Source organism: Pongo abelii, chromosome 2 (assembly GCF_028885655.2).
Source record: "Pongo abelii isolate AG06213 chromosome 2, NHGRI_mPonAbe1-v2.0_pri, whole genome shotgun sequence".
Taxonomy (NCBI): domain Eukaryota; kingdom Metazoa; phylum Chordata; class Mammalia; order Primates; family Hominidae; genus Pongo; species Pongo abelii.
In genome coordinates, this window is record NC_085928.1 from 104,620,705 (window position 1) to 104,640,649 (window position 19,945).

General features: G+C 51.4%; 1 protein-coding gene across 6 annotated transcripts; it reads left to right on the plus strand.

The window, feature by feature from the left end:
• The first annotated feature begins 11,113 nt into the window (after positions 1-11,113).
• On the plus strand, positions 11,114-19,887 carry UBA7 (ubiquitin like modifier activating enzyme 7). 6 transcript variants are annotated; one of them, XM_063722489.1, is made up of 24 exons: positions 11,115-11,358; positions 11,443-11,611; positions 11,707-11,841; positions 11,922-12,028; positions 12,352-12,442; positions 12,547-12,682; positions 12,883-12,980; positions 13,073-13,219; positions 13,634-13,816; positions 13,998-14,105; positions 14,258-14,338; positions 14,418-14,573; positions 14,662-14,827; positions 14,907-15,112; positions 15,211-15,275; positions 15,365-15,548; positions 15,626-15,700; positions 15,955-16,138; positions 16,634-16,716; positions 16,988-17,080; positions 17,173-17,364; positions 18,930-19,022; positions 19,098-19,198; positions 19,514-19,887. In XM_063722489.1, the coding sequence occupies exons 1-24, from the start codon at positions 11,303-11,305 to the stop codon at positions 19,533-19,535; spliced, it is 2,931 nt and encodes a 976-aa protein (XP_063578559.1). In that variant the 5' UTR covers positions 11,115-11,302; the 3' UTR covers positions 19,536-19,887. The 6 variants fall into 6 exon arrangements, with proteins under 6 accessions (XP_063578560.1, XP_063578559.1, XP_024101156.1 ...); XM_024245388.3 differs by having other exon boundaries at positions 19,659-19,887; XM_063722488.1 differs by having other exon boundaries at positions 11,115-11,294; positions 19,659-19,887.
• Positions 19,888-19,945: the final 58 nt, after the last annotated feature.

Here is a 19,945-nt window from a genome sequence, read left to right on the forward strand (position 1 = left end):
TGCACTCCAGCCTGGGCAATGGAGTTGCCAGTGTCAAAAAAAAAAAAAACTTTAACAATCCCTGAGGAGTGGGAGAATAAGATTTCCAGAGTTACCACAAAAAAATACTCAGAATATTCAGTTTTGGGTGTTTTTTTGTTGTTCTATTTTTATTGTTTTTTGTTTTGTTTTGTTTTTTGAGACAGGGTCTGTGTCATCCAGGCTACAGTTTCCCGAGTAGCTGGGACTACAGGCATGTGCCACCACATCTGGCAATTTTTTTTTTTTTTTGAAACGGAGTTTCACTCTTGTTGCCCAGGCTGGAGTGCAATTGGCGCAATCTCAGCTCACTGCAACCTCTGCCTCCCAGGTTCAAGCAATTCTCCTGCCTCAGCCTCCTGAGTAGCTGGGATTACAGGCATGCACCACCACGCCCGGCTAATTGTTGTTGTTGTTGTTGTTGTTGAGATGGAGTCTCGCTCTGTCGCCCAGGCTGGAGTGCAGTGGCGCAATCTCGGCTCACTGCAACCTTTGCCTCCCGGGTTCAAGCAATTCCCTGCTTCAGCCTCCCAAGTAGCTGGGATTACAGGTGCCTGCCACCACACCTGGCTAATTTTTGTATTTTTTTTTTAGTAGAGATGGGGTTTCACCATCTTGGCCAGGCTAGTCTTGAACTCCTGACCTCGTGATCCACCTGAGTCAGCCTCCCAAAGTGCTGGGATTACAGGCGTGAGCCACTGCACCTGGCCTAATTTCGTATTTTTAGTAGAGATGGGGTTTCTCCATGTTGGTCAGGCTGGTCTTGAACTCCCGACCTTGGGTGATCCGCCTGCCTCGGCCTCCCAAAGTGCTGGAATTACAGGTGTGAGCCGCTGTGCCTGGCCTAATTTTTTTTTTGTAGTTTTAGTAGATATGGAGTTTCACCATATTGCCCAGACTGTTCTCAAACTTCTGGTCTCAAGGGATCCGCCCGCCTCAGCCTCTCAAAGTGCTAGGATTACAGGTGTTAGCCACTGTGCCTGGCCAGAATATTCAGTTCTCAAAAAAATCATAAAGCATATGAAGAAACAGGGAAGTATGGCCCACTCACAGGAAGAATTTTTTTTTTTTTTTTTTGAGATGGAGTTTTGCTCTTGTTGCCCAGGCTGGAGTACAATGGCACGTCCTCTGCTCACCACAACCTCCGCCTCCTGGGTTCAAGCAGTTCTGCCTCAGCCTCCCAAGTAGCTGGGATTACGGGCATGCACCACTATGCCCGGCTAATTTTGTATTTTTACTAGAGACAGGGTTTCTCCATGTTGGCCAAGCTGATCTCGAACTCCCAACCTCAGGTGATCCACCTGCCTCGGCCTCCCAAAGTGCTGGGATTACAGGCGTGAGCCACCGTGCCCGGCCACAGGAAGAATTTTTTTGACAAACTATCCCTGACAAACTCTGAAACTGAAAAGTAAATAGGTTTTCAGTGAGCCAAGATTGCGCCACTGCACTCCAGCCTGGGTGACAGAGCAAGACTGCTCAAAAGAAAAAAAAAAAAGAAGAAGAAGAAAAAAGTCATCACCAAACCACGGTCACCTAGCTTTTCCCCTATGTTATCTTTTAGGAGTTTTATAAGTTTTGTATTTTACATTTAGGTCTATGACCCATTTTGAGTTAATTTTTGTGAAAGGTCTAAGATATGTCTAGATTTTTATTTTTATTTTTGCATATGGATGGCCAATTGTTCCAGGACTATTTGTGAAAAGACTACTCTTTCTCTATTGAATTGCCTTTGCTCCTTTGTCAAAGATCAGTTGACTATATTTGTGTGGGTCTGTTTCTGGGCTCTATTCTGTTTCATTGGTCTATTTTTGCTGACACCATACTGTCTTGATTTTCTTTCCTTCTTTTTTTTTCTCTTTTTTTTTTTTTTTTTGAGATGAAGTCTCACTCTGTTGCCCAAGCTGGAGTGCAGTGGCGCAATCTCAGCTCACTGCAACCTCCACCTCCCAGGTTCAAGCAATTCTCCTGCCTAAGCCTTCCAAGTAGCTGGGATTACAGGCAGCATGCCACCACGCCCAGCTAATTTTTGTATTTTTAGTAGAAACAGGGTTTCACCATGTTGGCCAGGCTGGTCTCGAACTCCTGACCTCAGGTGATTTGCCTGCCTCAGCCTTCCAAAGTGCTGGGATTACAGACATGAGCTGCCACACCTGGCTCCCCCCTTTTTTTCTTTTTAAATAGAGACCAGGTCTCAGGTGTAGACAGGTTGGTCTCAAACTCCTGGGTTCAAGTGATCCTCCTGCCTCAGCCCCCCAAAGTGTTGGGATTACAGGTGTGAGCCACCATGTCCAGTCCTTACTGTCTTGATTACTGTAGCTTTATAGTAAGTCTTGAAGTCAGGAAGCGTCACTCCTCTGACTTTGCTCTTCTTCAATATTGTGTTGGCTATTCTTGGCCTTTTGCTTTTCCATATAAACTTTGGAATTAGACTGGGTGCAGTGCCTCACATCTGTAATCCCAGCACTTTTGAGGCCGAGGCAGGAGGATCACCTCAACCAAGGAGTTTGAAACCAGCCTGGGCAACATGGCAAAACACCATCTCTAAGAAAAAATACAGGCTGGGCGCTGTGGCTCACGCCTGTAATTCCAGCACTTTGGGAGGCCAAGGCAGGCGGATCACGAGGTCAGGAGTTCGAGACCAGCCTGACCAACATGGTGAAATCCCATCTCTAATAAAAATACAAAAATTAGCTGGGTTTGGTGGCGGGCACCTGTAATCCCAGCTGCTTGGGAGGCCGAGGCAGGAGAATTGCTTGAACCCGGGAGGCAGGCGGAGGTTGCAGTGAGCCGAGATAGCGCCATTTTACTCCAGCCTGGCCAACAAAGTGATACTTTGTTTCAAAAAAAAAAAGGAAAACAAATAACTCAAATTTTATTTTTATTTATTTATTCATTTTGAGACAGGGTCTGTCTATGTCACCCAGGCTGGAGTGCAGTGGCGTGATCTCAGCTCACTGCAACCTCCACCTCCCAGGTTCAAGTGATTCTTGTGCCTCAGCCCCCTGGGTAACTGGGATTACAGGTGTGCTCCACCACACCCATCTAATTTTTGGCATTTTTAGTAGAGATGGGGTTTCGTCATGTTGGCCAAGTTGGTCTCAAACTCCTGGCCTCAAGTAATTCTCCCATGTTGGCCTCCCAAAGTGCTGGGATTACAGGTGTGAGCCACTGCACCTGGCCATATCACCCAATTTTTTAAATGGGCAAAGATCTGAATACACATCTCACCAAAGAAGATATACAGATGGCAAGCAGGGATATGAAAAGATGTTCAACATCATATGTCATCAGAGAACTGCAAACTAAAACAGTAAGATAGCACTACTTACCTATTAGAATGGCTAAAATCCAAAACACTGACACTACCAAATGCTGACAAGATGTGGAGCAATAGGAATTCTCATTCATTGCTGGTAGGAATCGAAAGTGGTATATGGCCATTTTGGAAGACACTTTGGCAGTTGTTTGTTTGTTTGTTTGTTTGTTTTGAGACCGAGTCTTGCTCTGTAGCCCAGGCTGGAGTGCAGTGGGGTGATCTCACCTTACTGCAACCTCCACCTCCTGGGCTCAAGTGATTCTCCTGCCTCAGCCTCCTGAGTAGCTGGGATTACAGATGCTTGCCACGACACCTGAACAATTTTTGTATTTTTATTTATTTATTTGAGAGGGAGTCTCGCTTTTGTCACCCAGGCTTGAGTGCGGTGGCATGATCTCGGTTCACTGCAACCTCCACCTCCCAAGTTCACGAGTAGCTGGGATTACAGGCGCCTGCCATCACACCTGGCTAAATTTTGTATTTTTAGTAGAGACACGGTTTCACCATGTTGGCCAGGCTGGTCTCGAACTCCCGACCTCAGGTGATCTGCCTTCCTCCACCTCCCAAAGTGCTGGGATTACACTGCGCTCGGCCCTGTATTTTTTATTATTATTATTATTATTATTATTATTATTATTTGAGACAGAGTCTCACTCTGTCACCCAGGCTGGAGTGCAGTGGCCCGATTTAGGCTCACTGCAACCTCTGCCTCCCGGGTTCAAGTGATTCTCCCATCTCAGCCTCCCGAGTAGCTGGGACTATAGGCGCACACCACCATGCCCGGCTAATTTTTTTGTATTTTTAGAAGAGATGGGTTTTTCACCATGCTGCCCGGGCTGGTCTCAAACTCCTGAGCTCAGACAATCCGCCCACCTAGGCCTCCCAAAGTGCTAGAATTACAGGTGTGAGCCACCGTGCTCGACATAGCCACTACATGCGCGGCATTTTTACAAAGCTAAACGTAGTCTTAATCCCAGCATAGCCACCATACCCACGGCATTCTTACAAAGCTAAATGTAGTCTTAATGCAGCAATTGTGCTTTTCATTATTTTCCAAAGACCAAATGAGTGTTTGTTTTTTTGTTTGTGAGACAGTCTTGCTTTGTTGCCCAGGCTGGAGTGCAATGGCGTGATCTCAGCTCACTGCAATCTCCGCCTCTTGGATTCAAGCAATTCTCCCTGCCTCAGCCTCCCGAATTACAGGCACTTGCTACCATGCCTGGCTAATTTTTGTATTTTTAGTAGAGACGGGGGTTTCGCCATGTTGGCTAGGCTGGTCTCGAACTCCTGACCTCAGGTGATCTGCCCGCCTCAGCCTCCCAAAGTGCTGGGATTACAGGCGTGAGCCACTGCACCGGGCCCCAAATGAGTTTTTAAAAACCCAAAGCTAGCAAATGAGTTTAAAAAAATGATGTTCACACAACACTCAGTACATAAATATTTATGGCAGCTGTATTTACAATTGCCAAAACTTGGGAGCAACTTCAATAGGGGAAACTATGTGTGTGTAGAGGAAGGGGTCTATAGGAGCTCTCCACATAGATGCTTATCACTGGACTGGAGGCAGCAGCTGCTATGAGAAAAGTGAAAATTTACTGAAGTTTACCAGTCTCTTCATCAACCTCTCCCCTGGATGCTGAAAATGTTCTACTAGACCAAATTTCCAAAATGGTTGCTTCAGATAATTTCAACCAGCTCAATTTTTGCTGTGGAGAGATGGATTCCTGGAACTCTCTGCTCCTTCATCCTCCTTGATAAGACTTTATTTTGTTTTTGAGACAAGGTCTCACTCTGTCACACAGGCTGGAGTGCAGTGGCATGATCATGGCTTACTGTAATCTCGACCTCCCGGGCTCAAGCATTCCTCCCACTTCAACCTCCTGAATAGCTGGGACTAGTGGTGCACACCACCACACCTGGCTAGAGGGTTTTTTTGTTGTTTGTTTGTAGGGACAGGTTCCCACTATATTGCACAGAGTGGTCTTGGACTCCTGGGTTCAAGTCGCCTTCCTGCCTCAGCCTCCCATGGTGCTGGGATTACAGGTGTGAGCCAGCATGCCCAGATCACATGACTTTCAAACAACACATCCTTAAACAATCAATAGGTCAAAGAAGAAATCAAAAGGGAAATTAATAACACTTTGAGATGAATGGAAATGGAAATAAACCAAAATTTGTGGGATGCTGTAAAAGATGAACTGAGAGGGAAATTTATAACTGTAAAAACCTGTATTTTAAAAAAAGATCTGGCTGGGTGCAGTGGCTTATGCCTGTAATCCTAGCACTTTGGGAGGCCAAGGTGAGAGGATCACTTGTGCCCAGGAGTTTGAGAACAGCCTGGGCAACATGGTGAACCCCCTATCTCTACCAAAATAAATATACAAAAATTATCCTGGTGTGGTGGTGCAGGCCTATAGTCCCAGCTACTTGGGAGGCTGAGGTGGGAGGATCACTTGAGCCCGGGACACAGAATTTGCAGTGAGCAGTGATCATGCCACTGCACTCCAGCCTGGGCTACAAAGTGAGGCCTTGTCTCAAAAAGCAAACAACAAAAAGATCTAAAATCAGTAATCTCACTGTATACCTGAAAGAACTAGAAGAAGAACAAACTAGTCTAGACAAGGTGGTTCACACCTGTAATGCCAACATTTTAGGAGGCCGAGGCAGGCGGATTACTTGAGTCCAGGAGTTGGAGACTAGCCTGGCCAACATGGTGAAACCCCAACTCTACTAAAAATACTAAAATTAGCTGGGCATGGTGGCACGGGCCTGTAGTCCCAGCTACTCAAGAGGCTGGGGTGGGAAGGTTGCTTGAGCCCAGGAGGTTGAGGCTTCAGTAAGCTGTGATCGTGCCACTGCACTCCAGCCTGAGTGACAGAGTGAGACCCTGTCTCAAAAAAAAAGAATTATAAGAGGATATGGTGAACAATTCTATGCCAACAAATTATATAACATAGTCGAAATGGATAAATTCCTAGAAACACAAAAACTAAACAAACTGTCTCAAAGAAGAACAGAATACCTTACTATAACTAGTAAGGGTATTGAATCAGTCATACAAAATCTCAGCCGGGCACAGTGGCTCACGCCTGTAATCCCAGCATTTTGGGAGGCCGAGGCAGGCAGATCACTTGAGGTCAGGAGTTCGAGACCAGCCTGGCCAACATGGTAAAACCCCCGTCTCTACTAAAAATACAAAAATATTAACGAGGCGTGGTGGTGCATGCCCATAATCCCAGCTACTTGGGAGGCTGAGGCAGGAGAACCACTTGAACCAGGGAGGTGGAAGTTTCAGTGAGCCAAGATTGCGCCACTATACTCCAGCCTGGGCAACAGACCGAGACTCTGTCTCAAAACAAAAAAAAGGAAAAAAAAAATCTCAGCTGAGCATGGTGGCTCACGCCTGTAATCCCAGCACTTTGAAAGGCCAAGATGGGAGGATCACTTGCTTTCAAGAATTTGAGGCCAGCCTGGACAACATGGTAAGACCCCATCTCTATAAAATTTTTTAAAATTAGCTGGTCGTGGTGGTGCATGCCTGTGGTCTCAGCTACTTGGGAGGCTGAAGTAGGAGAATTCCTTGAGCCCAGGAGGCAGGAGTGAGCCATGTTTGCACCATTGCACTCCAGCTTGGGAGACAGAGTGAGACCCTGTCTCAAAAAAAAAAAAAAAAAAGAAAGAAAAATGTATTTGGCTTACAGATGTCTGGGCTGTACAAGAAGTGTGGCAGCAGCATCTGCTTCCGGTGAAGGCATTAGGCTCCTTCTACTCAGCAGAAGACAACATGGGGCTGGCATGTGCAGAGACCATATGGTAAGAGAAGAAACCAATGGGGTGACGCAATGGGGGGATGGGGAGAGACACACTTTTTTTTTTTTTTGAGATGGAGTCTCGCTCTGTCACCCAGGCTAGAGTGCAGTGGCACGATCTCGGCTCACTGCAAGCTCTGCCTCCCGGGTTCATGCCATTCTCCTGCCTCAGCCTCCCGAGTAGCTGGGACTACAGGTGCCCGCCACCACGCCCGGCTAATTTTTTGTATTTTTAGTAGAGACGGGGTTTCACCATGTTAGCCAGGATGGTCTCGATCTCCTGACCTCGTGATCTGCCTGCCTTGGCTTCCCAAAGTGCTGGGATTACAGGCATGAGCCACCATGCCTGTCCCTTTTTTTTTTTTTTTTTTGGGACAGGGGCTGTCACCCAGGCTGGAGTGCACTGGCGTGGTCATGGCTCATTGCACCTTTCACCTCTTGGGCTCAAGAGACCCTCCTACCTCAGCCTCCTCAGTAGCTGGGACTAAGGAAGCACACCACCATGCCCAGCTAATTTTTTTTTCGAGATGCAGTCTCACTCTGTTGCCCAGGCTGCAGTGCAGTGGTACAATCTCAGCTCACTGCAACCTCCGCCTCCTGGGTTCAAGCGATTCTCTTGCTTCAGCCTCCTGAGTAGCTGGGATTACAGATGCCTGCCACCAGGCCCGGCTAATTTTTGTATTTTTAGTAGATATGGGGTTTCGCCATGTTGGCCAGGCTGGTCTCGAACTCCTAACCTAAGGTGATCCGCCCACCTCAGCCTCCCAAAGTGCTGGGATTACAGGCATGAGCCACCGTGCCTGGCCCATGCCCAGCTAATTTAAAAAAATTTTGGCTGGGCATGGTGATTCATACCTGTAATTCCAACATTTTGGGAAACTAAGGCAGGCAGATCATTTGAGCTCAGGAGTTGGAGACCATCTTGGACAATACGGAGAAATCCTGTCTCTACAAAAAATACAAAAATTAGCTGGGCATGGTGGCACTGTGCCTGTAGTCCCAGCTACTCCAGAGGCTGAGGTGGGAGGATGGCTTGAGCCTGGGAGGCAGAGGTTGCAATGAGCCAAAATGGCGACATTGCACTCCAGCCTGGGCAACAGAGCCAGACCCTGTCTCAAAAAAAAAAAAAAAAAAAAAAAAAAGGTCTAAAAATAGATAGTGGTGATAGTTACACAACATTGTGAATGTACTTAAATGTCACTGAATTATACACTTAAATGTTTAAATGGTAAATTCTATCTTATGTATATTTTACCACAATTTAAAAATTTTATCTATTTCTATTTTAATGAGAGTTTTAAAAAGCAGGAATGGATATTGAATTTCCTTAAATACTCTTTGGAGTCTATTAAAGATAGCATTTTGCTTCAAAATCCAGCCCTGGTTTCTGTACCTAGTACTTCTGTCACACCCAGTAAATGTTATTGCATGAAAACAAACAAAAGACCATAAAGACATACCTCTTCACGTTCACTGGGATTGGTGTCATTTTTTAAAAAAAAAGGAAGGAAAAATAACCAATATGGGCAACAGTGTGGATATATAGAAATTTTTGTATATTGCTGGTAGGAATATAAAATGGGGAAAACGGTTTGGTGGTTCCTCAAAAAGTTCAACATAAACCCAGGCGCGGTGGCTCATGCCTGTAATCCTAGCACTTTGGGAGGCTGAGGTGGGAGAATTGTTTGATCCCAGGAGTTTGAGACCAGCCTAAGCAATATGGTGAGACCTCATCTCTACAAAAAATTAGCTAGGCATGGTGGCGCATGCCTGTAATCCCAGCTACCTGGGAGGCTAAGACAGAAGGATCACTTGAGCCTGGAAGGGAGTTTGAGGGTGCAGTGAGCCCAGATTGCGCCACTGCACTCCAGCCTGGGTGACAGAGTGATATCCCGTCTCAAAATAAATAAATAAATAAATAATAAGTAAACAAACAAACACAGAATTACCATATGACCCAGCAACTCTACTCCTGTGTATATGCCCAAAAAAACTGAAAACAGCCCGGGCGCCGTGGCTCACACCTGTAATCCCAGCACTTTGGGAAGGCAAAGTGGGAGGATCGCTTGAGGCCAGGCATTCGAGACCAGCCTGGGCAAGATAGCAATACCCACCCCCCAATCTCTACAAAAACAAGTAATTAATTAAGAAATTAGCCAAAGCCAGGTGCGGTGGCTCACGCCTGTAGTCCTAGCACTTTGGGAGGCTGAGGTGGGCAGATTGCTTGAGTCCAGAGATTTGAGACCAGCCTAGGCAACATGGCAAAACCCCGTCTCTACTAAAAATAAAAAAAGAAAAATTGCACTTTGGGAGGCAAAGGCAGGTGGATCACCTGAGGTCAGGAGTTCAAGACCAGCCTGGCCAACATGGTGAAACCCCATCTCTACAAAAATACAAAAGTTAGCCGGGCATGATGGCGGGTGTCTGTAATCCCACCTACTTGGGAGGCTGGGTCGGAAGAATCATTTGAATTCAGGAGGCGGAGGTTGCAGTGAACCAAGATTGTGCCATTGCATTCCAGCCTGGGTGACAGAGCGAGACTCCATCTCAAAAAAAAAAAAAAGAAAAATTAGCCAGATGTGGTGGTGCATGCCTATGGTCCCAGCTACTCAGGAGGCTGTGGTGGGAGGATTGCTTGAGCCCAAGACGCTGAGGCTGCAGTGAGCCATGATCACACCACTGCACTCCAGCCTAGGCAACCAGAGTGAGACCGTGTCTCAAAAACAAACAAACAAACAAAAACTACTTTAACTGGGTGTAGTGGTGCACACCTCTAGTCCCAGCTACTTGGGAGGTTGAGGCAGCAGGATCACTTGAGCCCAGGAGATTGAGGCTGCAGTGAGCTGTGATTGTGCCACTGCAGTCCAGCCTGGGCAACCGAGTGAGACTGTCTCAAAAAGAAAAAAAAAAAAAAAAAGGACATAGCAGCACTATTCACAAATCCAAAAGTTAGAAATAACCCAGATGTCCATCAACAGATGAATGGATAAACAAATTGTGGTATATACATATAATGGACTATTATTCAGCCATTAAAAGGAATGAAATATTGATACAGGCTATAAACTCTATGAATGTTGAAAACATTCTAAGTGAAAGAAAATAGACATAAGAGGTCACATTTTGCAATTCTTTTTTTTTTTTTTGAGACTGAGTCTCACTCTGTTGCCCAGGCTGGAGTGCAGTGGCTCGATCTCAGCTCACTGCAACCTCCATCTCCCGAATTCAAGCAATTCTTCTGCCTCAGCCTCCCGAGTATCTGGGATTACATGTAGGCATGCACCACCATGCTTGGCTAATTTTTGTACTTTTAGTAGAGATGGGGTTTCACCATGTTGGCCAGGCTGGTCTTGAACTCCAGACCTCAGGTGATCCGCCCGCCTTGGCCTCCCAAAGTGCTAGGATTACAGGCGTGGGCCACCACGCCCGGCCACATGTATGGTAATTATTGAATGTGTTTGGTATGTTCGTTGTGGGTGATGAAAAATTTTGGAACTAGATAGACGTGATGGTTGAACAACATTGTGGATGCACTAAATGCCACTGAATTGTACACTTTAAAATTGTTAACTTTATGTTACATGAATTTCACCTAAATTAACAACAACAACAAAAAAGAACTTAAGACAGCACTTGGTTTGGCTATTACGGAGTTTCGTGACAAACAGTGGTCCATCTCCCAGAGAAATGGCCCCAGGTTCCTAAGAAGGCAAAAGGAGACACAGGACCTCTCTGCACTATTTTTTTTTGCAACTTCTTATGAGTCTATAATTATTTCAAAATAAAAGTCTAAAAGGAAAATAAGAACATGTGTGAATGTGGCTGCCCCATGCCTCCCACCCTCAGGTCTGACACTCAGAGACTGATCACCTCTTGGAGTCCTGGAACTCATCTCAGGTTTTAGACCCTGAATGGCCTGTCTGGAGCTGGCGTCTGGAGGCAGGATCAGGAGCCAGCTCAGAGCGTAGTTTAACTTTCACTTTTATTTTCTCCAGAGGAGCCAGGAAGAGAGCTGTGACCAGCAGCGTCCCTTATTCCCTTGGCCTTGGTTCCTGTTTGCACTGGCTACAGCAGGGCACTGGCCCCTACTGTCACCGCCACCTACACAAAGAACCTATCTCTGAGCGCTGAAGCCTACTGCTCAGCCCCAGGTTTGAGGATGGATGCCCTGGATGCTTCGAAGCTGCTGGATGAGGAGCTGTATTCAAGACAGCTGTGAGGCCCGAGGTGGGGGGTGAAGAGTGGGATGGTCTTCAGACCTTGATCTATAACTGCTTGCCTTCTGCTTCCCATCCACAGGTATGTGCTGGGCTCACCTGCCATGCAGAGGATTCAGGGAGCCAGGGTCCTGGTGTCAGGCCTGCAGGGCCTGGGGGCCGAGGTGGCCAAGAACTTGGTCCTGATGGGCGTGGGCAGCCTCACTCTGCATGATCCCCACCCCACCTGCTGGTCCGACCTGGCTGCCCAGGTAAGTGTCCTGGGGGGCTATGGGCTGCCAGACCAAGGTTGGGGCACGGCCCAAGAGGAGTGTCTTTGCTCAGGTTGCACTGGCTCTCTCCCTAGTTTCTCCTCTCAGAGCAGCACTTGGAAAGGAGCAGAGCCGAGGCCTCTCAAGAGTTCTTGGCTCAGCTCAACAGAGCTGTCCAGGTCATCGTGCACACGGGTGACATCACTGAGGACCTGCTGTTGGACTTCCAGGTCAGCTCAGGCCTGCAGCCCTCAAGAGCAGGAAGGGCTGGGCAGTGGTTTTGGCCCTGCTGATCACTGTGTCCACCCAGGTGGTGGTGCTGACTGCTGCTAAGCTGGAGGAGCAGCTGAAGGTGGGTACCTTGTGCCATAAGCATGGAGTTTGCTTTCTGGCAGCTGACACCCGGGGCCTCGTGGGGTGAGTAAGACTGCCTGCCCAGCCTACCATATTACAGCCAGCAACTGGCCCCATGCTGTCCTAAGCTCCAGGCTTGCTCCAGTGCCCCTCCAACCAGCCTCAGGTCTATCCCAGCATGCCTTTCTGATTCTGGTCCCCAGTCCTGCCCTCTGGTTCCTCTAACCTAGCCTCCAGACCTGCTCCAGTAACCCTCTCAAATTCTAGTTCCCAAGCCTCTCCTTGCATTCCTTTCCCAATTCTGGCCCTCTGGCCCTGCCCTAGTATCCCCTATCCTTAAGTACAACCTGTAAGCTGCCTCAGTGACCTCTACCACCCCATCTCAGGCAGTTGTTCTGTGACTTTGGTGAGGACTTCACTGTGCAGGACCCCACAGAGGCAGAACCCCTGACAGCTGCCATCCAGCACATCTCCCAGGTGGGTGCTGAGCTGTAGGCATTCACCTGCTGACCAAGGAGAGGCTGCCAGGGCCTGTGGAAGGCAGGTCCAGGCACCCCTGAGCCAAGCCTCCTCCTACCCAGGGCTCCCCTGGCATTCTCACTCTGAGGAAAGGGGCCAATACCCACTACTTCCGTGATGGAGACTTGGTGACTTTCTCAGGAATTGAGGGAATGGCTGAGCTCAACGACTGTGATCCCCGGTCTATCCACGTGCGGGGTAAGCCAATCCCATTCCAATTCCAGGCGCAGGGCCCAAGCCTCCACTGGAAGTGAGCACAGCCTGGCCCTTGGGATGGGTTTTTCTCCCTCCACCTTCTACAAGGTGCAGCAAGGTCTGGGACACAGATGTAAGATAGGATGGGGTGTGGGAACTACTCAGGCTCAAGGATCATACTGACTAGACTGGAACTCCTTCAGAGGATGGGTCCCTGGAGATTGGAGACACAACAACTTTCTCTCGGTACTTGCGTGGTGGGGCTATCACTGAAGTCAAGAGACCCAAGACTGTGAGACATGTGAGTGCAAGTGCATCTGAGGTAGGGGAGCTTTGTCGCCTTGAGGGGCCCATAGCATTCTGGACTAGACCCTGAGCCAGGTGCCCTCGCAGAAGTCCCTGGACACAGCCCTGCTCCAGCCCCATGTGGTGGCCCAGAGCTCCCAGGAAGTTCACCGTGCCCACTGCCTGCATCAGGCCTTCCGTGCACTGCACAAGTTCCAGCACCTCCATGGCCGGCCACCCCACCCCTGGGATCCTGTGAGTAGCCCTGTTGCTCCCACCCCCAGCCTCTGTCATTTATTGGGGTCCCACCTGCCAGAGGCAACAATGACCGTTCATAAATCCAAGTTTGATCTCCCAACACTGCAGCTTTTAGATTAGAGACTGGTTCCATGGAAGTGCCAGGCACACATCCTGGGGACTCCTGCTACACCCCGACCCCTCAGATCTGTGCTGGAAGCTGCACTCAGATTAGTGAAGCCTCTTGGTCTGCTGTCTGGTACTGGGCATCCTCTGGTGGTGCTGTGCAGGCTGGCAGCAGCGCCAGGCCTTCCCACCCAGGCTTCTGCTTCCTCTTCTGTGGAACAGGGTGGATGGAGGGTGGCTGGAAGGATCTGAGTCAGGAGTAGAGCTCAGGCTGGGGCTACTATGCCCACAGAGTCCTACCAACAGGTTGATGCAGAGACCGTGGTGGGCCTGGCCCGGGACCTGGAACCACTGAAGCGGACAGAGGAAGAGCCACTGGAACAGCCACTGGATGAGGCCCTAGTGCGGACAGTCGCCCTAAGCAGTGCAGGTGTCTTGAGCCCTATGGTGGCCATGCTGGGTGCAGTAGCTGCCCAGGAAGTGCTGAAGGTGGGCAGAGGCATAGGTGTGGGGGGTACTGGGAAGATGTGGAGATCGGTGTGTGTGTCAGAGGGCACCCAGCGCTAGACAGCAGCCCTGGAGGCTTCACCAACCTGGGTGAAGCCTCCAGCCAGGATCTGAGGGGGGTCAGGAGGTGGCGGGAGTGCCCAGCCTGAAGTGCTGCCCCTAGGCAATCTCCAGGAAGTTCATGCCTCTGGACCAGTGGCTTTACTTTGATGCCCTCGATTGTCTTCCAGAAGATGGGGAGCTCCTTCCCAGTCCTGAGGACTGTGCCCCGGTGAGAGCCTGGGATAGGGGTGCAAGCCTTGTCCAAAATCAGGACTAGGGGAGAAGCATGAGGAATGGCCTCCAGGTCCTGATTCAGAAAACTCAGTGTAAGAAGGAGATGCAGGCCAGTAGCCATCACTGACCCCTGTCTCTGTCCCCTAGAGAGGCAGCCGCTATGATGGGCAAATTGCAGTGTTTGGGGCTGGTTTTCAGGAGAAACTGAGCCGCCAGCACTACCTCCTGGTGAGCTGTGGGGTGAGACTGGGGGTGCCTTTGGGAGAGCCAGCCCAGCCCCTTTGGCTAAGGCTGTTCCTGCCAACAGGTGGGCGCTGGTGCCATTGGTTGTGAGCTGCTCAAAGTCTTTGCCCTAGTGGGACTGGGGGCCGGGAACAGCGGGGGCTTGACTGTTGTCGACATGGACCACATAGAGCGCTCCAATCTCAGCCGTCAGCTCCTCTTCAGGTCCCAGGACGTTGGTGTGAGTGCTGACCCCTCTCCACACTCCTGCATCCCAGACCGTCCTCCCATACAGCTTCCCACCCAACATCTTCCTGCCTTCTTCCCAGAGACCCAAGGCAGAGGTGGCTGCAGCAGCTGCCCGGGGCCTGAACCCAGACTTACAGGTGATCCCGCTCACCTACCCACTGGATCCCACCACAGAGCACATCTATGGGGAGAACTTTTTCTCCCGTGTGGATGGCGTGGCTGCCGCCCTGGACAGTTTCCAGGCCCGTGAGTGCTTGACTTCGGAGGCCAGTCCCTTGCCCGCAGCTGTGCCAGTCCCACTTCTGACCCACTGCTCCCTTGCCAGGGCACTATGTGGCTGCTCGTTGCACCCACTATCTGAAGCCACTGCTGGAGGCAGGCACATCGGGCACCTGGGGCAGTTGTTCAGTATTCATGCCACATGTGACTGAGGCCTACAGAGCCCCTGTCTCAGCTGCAGCTTCTGAGGATGCCCCCTACCCTATCTGTACCGTGCGGTACTTCCCTAGCACAGCCGAGCACACCCTGCAGGTAGGAAGCACCCTGGAGACTCCCACCCCACCCAGCTCAGCCCTCAGCTGCAGACCTGTTCTCCACCTGACACCTCATTCTTCCTCCCTCCTCCACAGTGGGCCCGGCATGAGTTTGAGGGACTCTTCCGACGGTCTGCAGAGACCATCAACCACCACCAACAGTAAGGCCACCAACAGAGGCAGATGGGAGTCCAGGGCTCCAAGCACGAGTCTGCAGGACTCAGTCTCACACTTCCTCCTCTCTCTGCAGGGCACACACTTCCCTGGCAGACATGGATGAGCCACAGACACTCACCTTACTGAAGCCGGTGCTTGGGGTCCTGAGAGTGCGTCCACAGAACTGGCAAGACTGTGTGGCGTGGGCTCTTGGCCACTGGAAACTCTGCTTCCATTATGGCATCAAACAGCTGCTGAGGCACTTCCCACCTAATAAAGTGTGTGGCTAGGGGTTGGGACGCTGGGGGCTCAGGGGGACCAGACTGAGCCCAGCAGCTTCTACTTACCTACCTAGGTGCTTGAGGATGGAACTCCCTTCTGGTCGGGTCCCAAACAGTGTCCCCAGCCCTTGGAGTTTGACACCAACCAAGTGAGTGGGATTCTCTAGGGAGCTCCAAGATAGACATGTGGCCCCTCAGAGCAGAGGGAGGCATTTCTGCATTCTGCAGAGATGCATAGATGCCCAGAGAGAGCTATGCATGTGCACATATGGGTGTCTACATGTGAGGCAAAGGCAGGCACTCAAACAGATCCACAAATGGACAGTGACCCCCACCCCATGCACCCATACATGGGTGCTCACTTGCACCCATGCCTCTGTTCCTGCTCTTGGTCTGGCTGCAGGACACACACCTCCTCTACGTACTAGCAGCTGCCAACCTGTATGCCCAGATGCATGGGCTGCCTGGCTCACAGGACTGGACTGCACTCAGGGAGCTGCTGAAGCTGCTGCCACAGCCTGACCCCCAACAGATGGCCCCCATCTTTGCTAGTAATCTAGAGCTGGCTTCAGCTTCTGCTGAGTTTGGTAAGGCTCCTGGCCCTGGCCCCTCATGCTGTCTTTCAAAGGCCTGAACCTGTTCTGTCCTCAGCCTGTGCTGCAGAAGGAAGGTAGGGCCTATGGGATCTACAGCCAATTCGCTACCTCTCAGGCCTCCTAACCTCACTCCTCCATAGTTTCAGGCTTATCATCTGGTCCCTCAGTAGGTCTTCTCCCTGCTGCCTACCCCACATCCCAGTTCTTGTGGCAGATTCTTGGCAAAATAAATAAAATCCATTGGTTCCTGGGGAGTGCCTAGCTATGGCCTGCAGGTGAGGACAGAGTCACAGAGGTCATGAGCATACACGGGTGAAGACTGGGGCTTCTAGAGGGGAGAATGTAGCATTAATTAAGGGGGCTTCTTGATTTGATCAGAGAATAGTAAGTGACAGGCTTGGCAAAGACCAAGAATAGGCACAGGGCTCCAAGAAGAGTGCAGGAGACAGGGGCTAAGGACTGTCTCAACATCCCCTCCCCTGATAGGTCCTGAGCAGCAGAAGGAACTGAACAAAGCCCTGGAAGTCTGGAGTGTGGGCCCTCCCCTGAAGCCTCTGATGTTTGAGAAGGTGGGAGCCCAAGTGGCAGTGAGGAGTGGGGCTGGGGAGTTTGTGGAGAAAGGTCAGGAGCTAATAAGGTAGTTTTGGAGCCCCTTGGCCTGAATTCTCCCAGCAAGACCCTGGAAGCAGCTCACATTCCCTGAACCTCAGCCTGTCTGATCAAGAGGAGATGTGGGGCAACCCCCCGACAGAACTGTGTGGAGACCTGTGCAGTGGCACACAGTGGGCCATGGTGAGGCACAGCTGCAGTGTTAACACTACTTTGACTTGGGCCTTACAGGATGATGACAGCAACTTCCATATGGACTTTGTGTCAGCGGCAGCTAGCCTGAGATGTCAGAACTATGGGATTCCACCGGTCAACCGTGCCCAGGTAACCCCACCCCTTGAGGCTTGGGCCTGGAGGTGGAGGGCAAACCCTGGCCCTACGCCTTGGGCCCAGACCAAATCTCTTGTCCTTGGCAGAGCAAGCGAATTGTGGGCCAGATTATCCCAGCCATTGCCACCACTACAGCAGCTGTGGCAGGCCTGTTGGGCCTGGAGCTGTATAAGGTGGTGGGTGGGCCACGGCCTCGTAGTGCCTTTCGCCACAGCTACCTACATCTGGCTGAAAACTACCTCATCCGCTATATGCCTTTTGCCCCAGCCATCCAGACGGTGAGCCCATGATACCCCACCCTTAGCCCCACTAGGCCTGGGTTTCCCCTGCACCTGCCCATACAGGCCCCAATCTAGCTGCCGGCTCTCACTGAGACTCAGACTGTGCAGAAGTCCTGAAGACTCCCTCCAGCCCTCTTCCTGCTATGAAGCCAGGCTGGGACCTGTCAGACACAGGAAGCAGCCGTCAGCCATCCCCACCCCCAACCCTCCAAAGCCCAGGATCTGGGGGAGCTGCAGCTTTAACTTATTAGTGGAGCCAGACATCCCCCACAGTCCCCTCCTTCCTTGGAGTACCCCTGAGGGGTAGGTAGTGGGGAGGGGACCAGGGCATCAGCCCCAGAAAGAGTCTAGCTTCCCCCTGCATGGTACAGGGGCCCTGGCCTACCTCCTACAAGCTGAGTTAAAGGGTAATAGGCTTGCCACTAGAGGTGTGGGGTCTGCAGCCCTGAGTATATTTGTGTCACAGTTGTGAGTGCAACTGGGGTCTGGGCATCCCTGGAGTGTGGGTATGGAAGGAGCAAGTTTGCACATCTGTGTATCAGATGGGAGTGCAGGGCTCCCATCTTCCTGTGTCCTCAATGTGGGCATGCATGGAGATGCATGTGGGCACACGTGTGTGATCCTGGGCTTGTGGGGATTTGTGTTCCTGTGACTGCAGGGCTGTGAATGCCTCCAGCCTTGTGCCCAGGCTCTGCAGTTGGCATTTCCTTGGGGCAAGGATGAGGGTAGAAGGAATGCCCTCACGAGGGGAGAGGGCAGAGGTCATGGGCCAGCACTGGGTTTCTGCTGAGCAGCCTGGGGTCCCTCTGGACTAGCACACAGAGCCCCTTTGTGAGGCACCCTGCCTCTAACCAGCACACAGGCTGCCTTTGTCCAGAGTGAAGCGGGTGAAGGAGAAGCCCCCATCTCACCTCTAGCCTAGTCTCAGCTTGACCCCAGTGTGTTTTCTCAGGGGCTGATAGGCACCCCCTCTCCTGGTCTCTAGATACCTGCCAGCCATCCTTCTGTCCTTAGCTCTAGGTACCAGAACCCCAAGACTCTTGGAAGGAAAGAGGGGACAGGAGGAGGAAGCCTCTATGCATTGTATCCCTGCTGGGGTCTCTGGGACAGTGGGGCCCTGGTGGTCACTGTGCCCTTTGCCCCTGTGTCCCAATGAGTAGCCCAAGGCACTGGCAGTACATACAAGATTGGGGGCAGGATGTGCCCCCCAGCTCCCAGCCTTGTCTTTGAGGAACAAGCAGCTTTATCAGAGGCTGCAGGGGCCCTGCTCTGGGTTTCCTCAGGAAGCACCACCCCCTCATCCCCCACTCTCACAACCGGTCCATGTGATGGATCGTCTGTTTCCCTGTACGGGCCCCATAGCCCCATTTCCTGTGCTGGCCCCAGCCTGGAGGGGGAGGGGGCTGAGACTCTGGGCCTAGATCCCACCTCCCCCCCGCCCCCCACCCCCTGGCTCCTGTTTCCTGCTAGTCCAGCTCTTCCCCTAGGAAAGGCTGCTGGTAACTGGGATGGGGGTTGGGAGGAGGTAAGAAGTCTCTCACTCCTCCTCTACCTCATCCCAGTTCCATCACCTGAAGTGGACCTGTTGGGACCGTCTGAAGGTACCAGCTGGGCAGCCTGAGAGGACCCTGGAGTCGCTGCTGGCTCATCTTCAGGTGTGCCCTGTTGCTACCCCAACCCCCAGGCTCAGCCCAGCCCGGCCCAGCTGGCGTCTGACCTTTCTCCTCTAGGAGCAGCACGGGTTGAGGGTGAGGATCCTGCTGCATGGCTCAGCCCTGCTCTATTCGGCCGGATGGCCACCTGAAAAGCAGGCCCAGCACCTGCCCCTCAGGTGAGCCCACTTGGGGCTTTAGACAGGCCCCACCAGTCCCTGGAGGCTGGGGCTAGGGGCCACACAGTCTTTTGTCTTCCCAGCCCCATTCTGGGCCCCTCACACCTTCCCAAGCATTCTTTCGCCAAATGGAGCCAGCAAACGGGCTGGAGGTGGGGTGAGGGCCGAGAGCCTGAGGAGGACTCTTCAGGAGCTGCCTATTTGGCCAGCCCCACGGGCTCCCCACATGCTGCACAGCCCCCCTTTCACAGCCCTCTCCCAAGGGACCCATAGCTTCCTGCCTCCTGCTCGCCTCACCAGCTGCTCCTAAAATAGTTTCAGATGTTTCCTGTCTTGAGCAGCTCCTGCTCCTGGCTTGGGCTCCTGACGGCCTGCCAGCACCCTCTCTAGTCCATGCCAGGCTGCCCTCTGCTTGCCACGGCTCACCTCTCCAATCTCCCCTAAACCCCACCCCAACCAGGGTGACAGAACTGGTTCAGCAGCTGACACGCCAGGTACCTGCTCCTGGGCAGCAGGTGTTGGTGCTGGAGCTGAGCTGTGAGGGTGACGAGGAGGACACTGCCTTCCCACCTCTGCACTATGAGCTGTGACAAGGCAGCCACCCTGTCACCTAGCTCAATGGAGCCCCGGATCCCAAGCCCTGCATTGTAAGCCCACAGTAGGCACTCAATAAATGCTTGTTAAAGGAAGGCATAGTGGAGAGGATGGATGATAGAAAACAGTGCACTAATGCACACGGGTGTGACA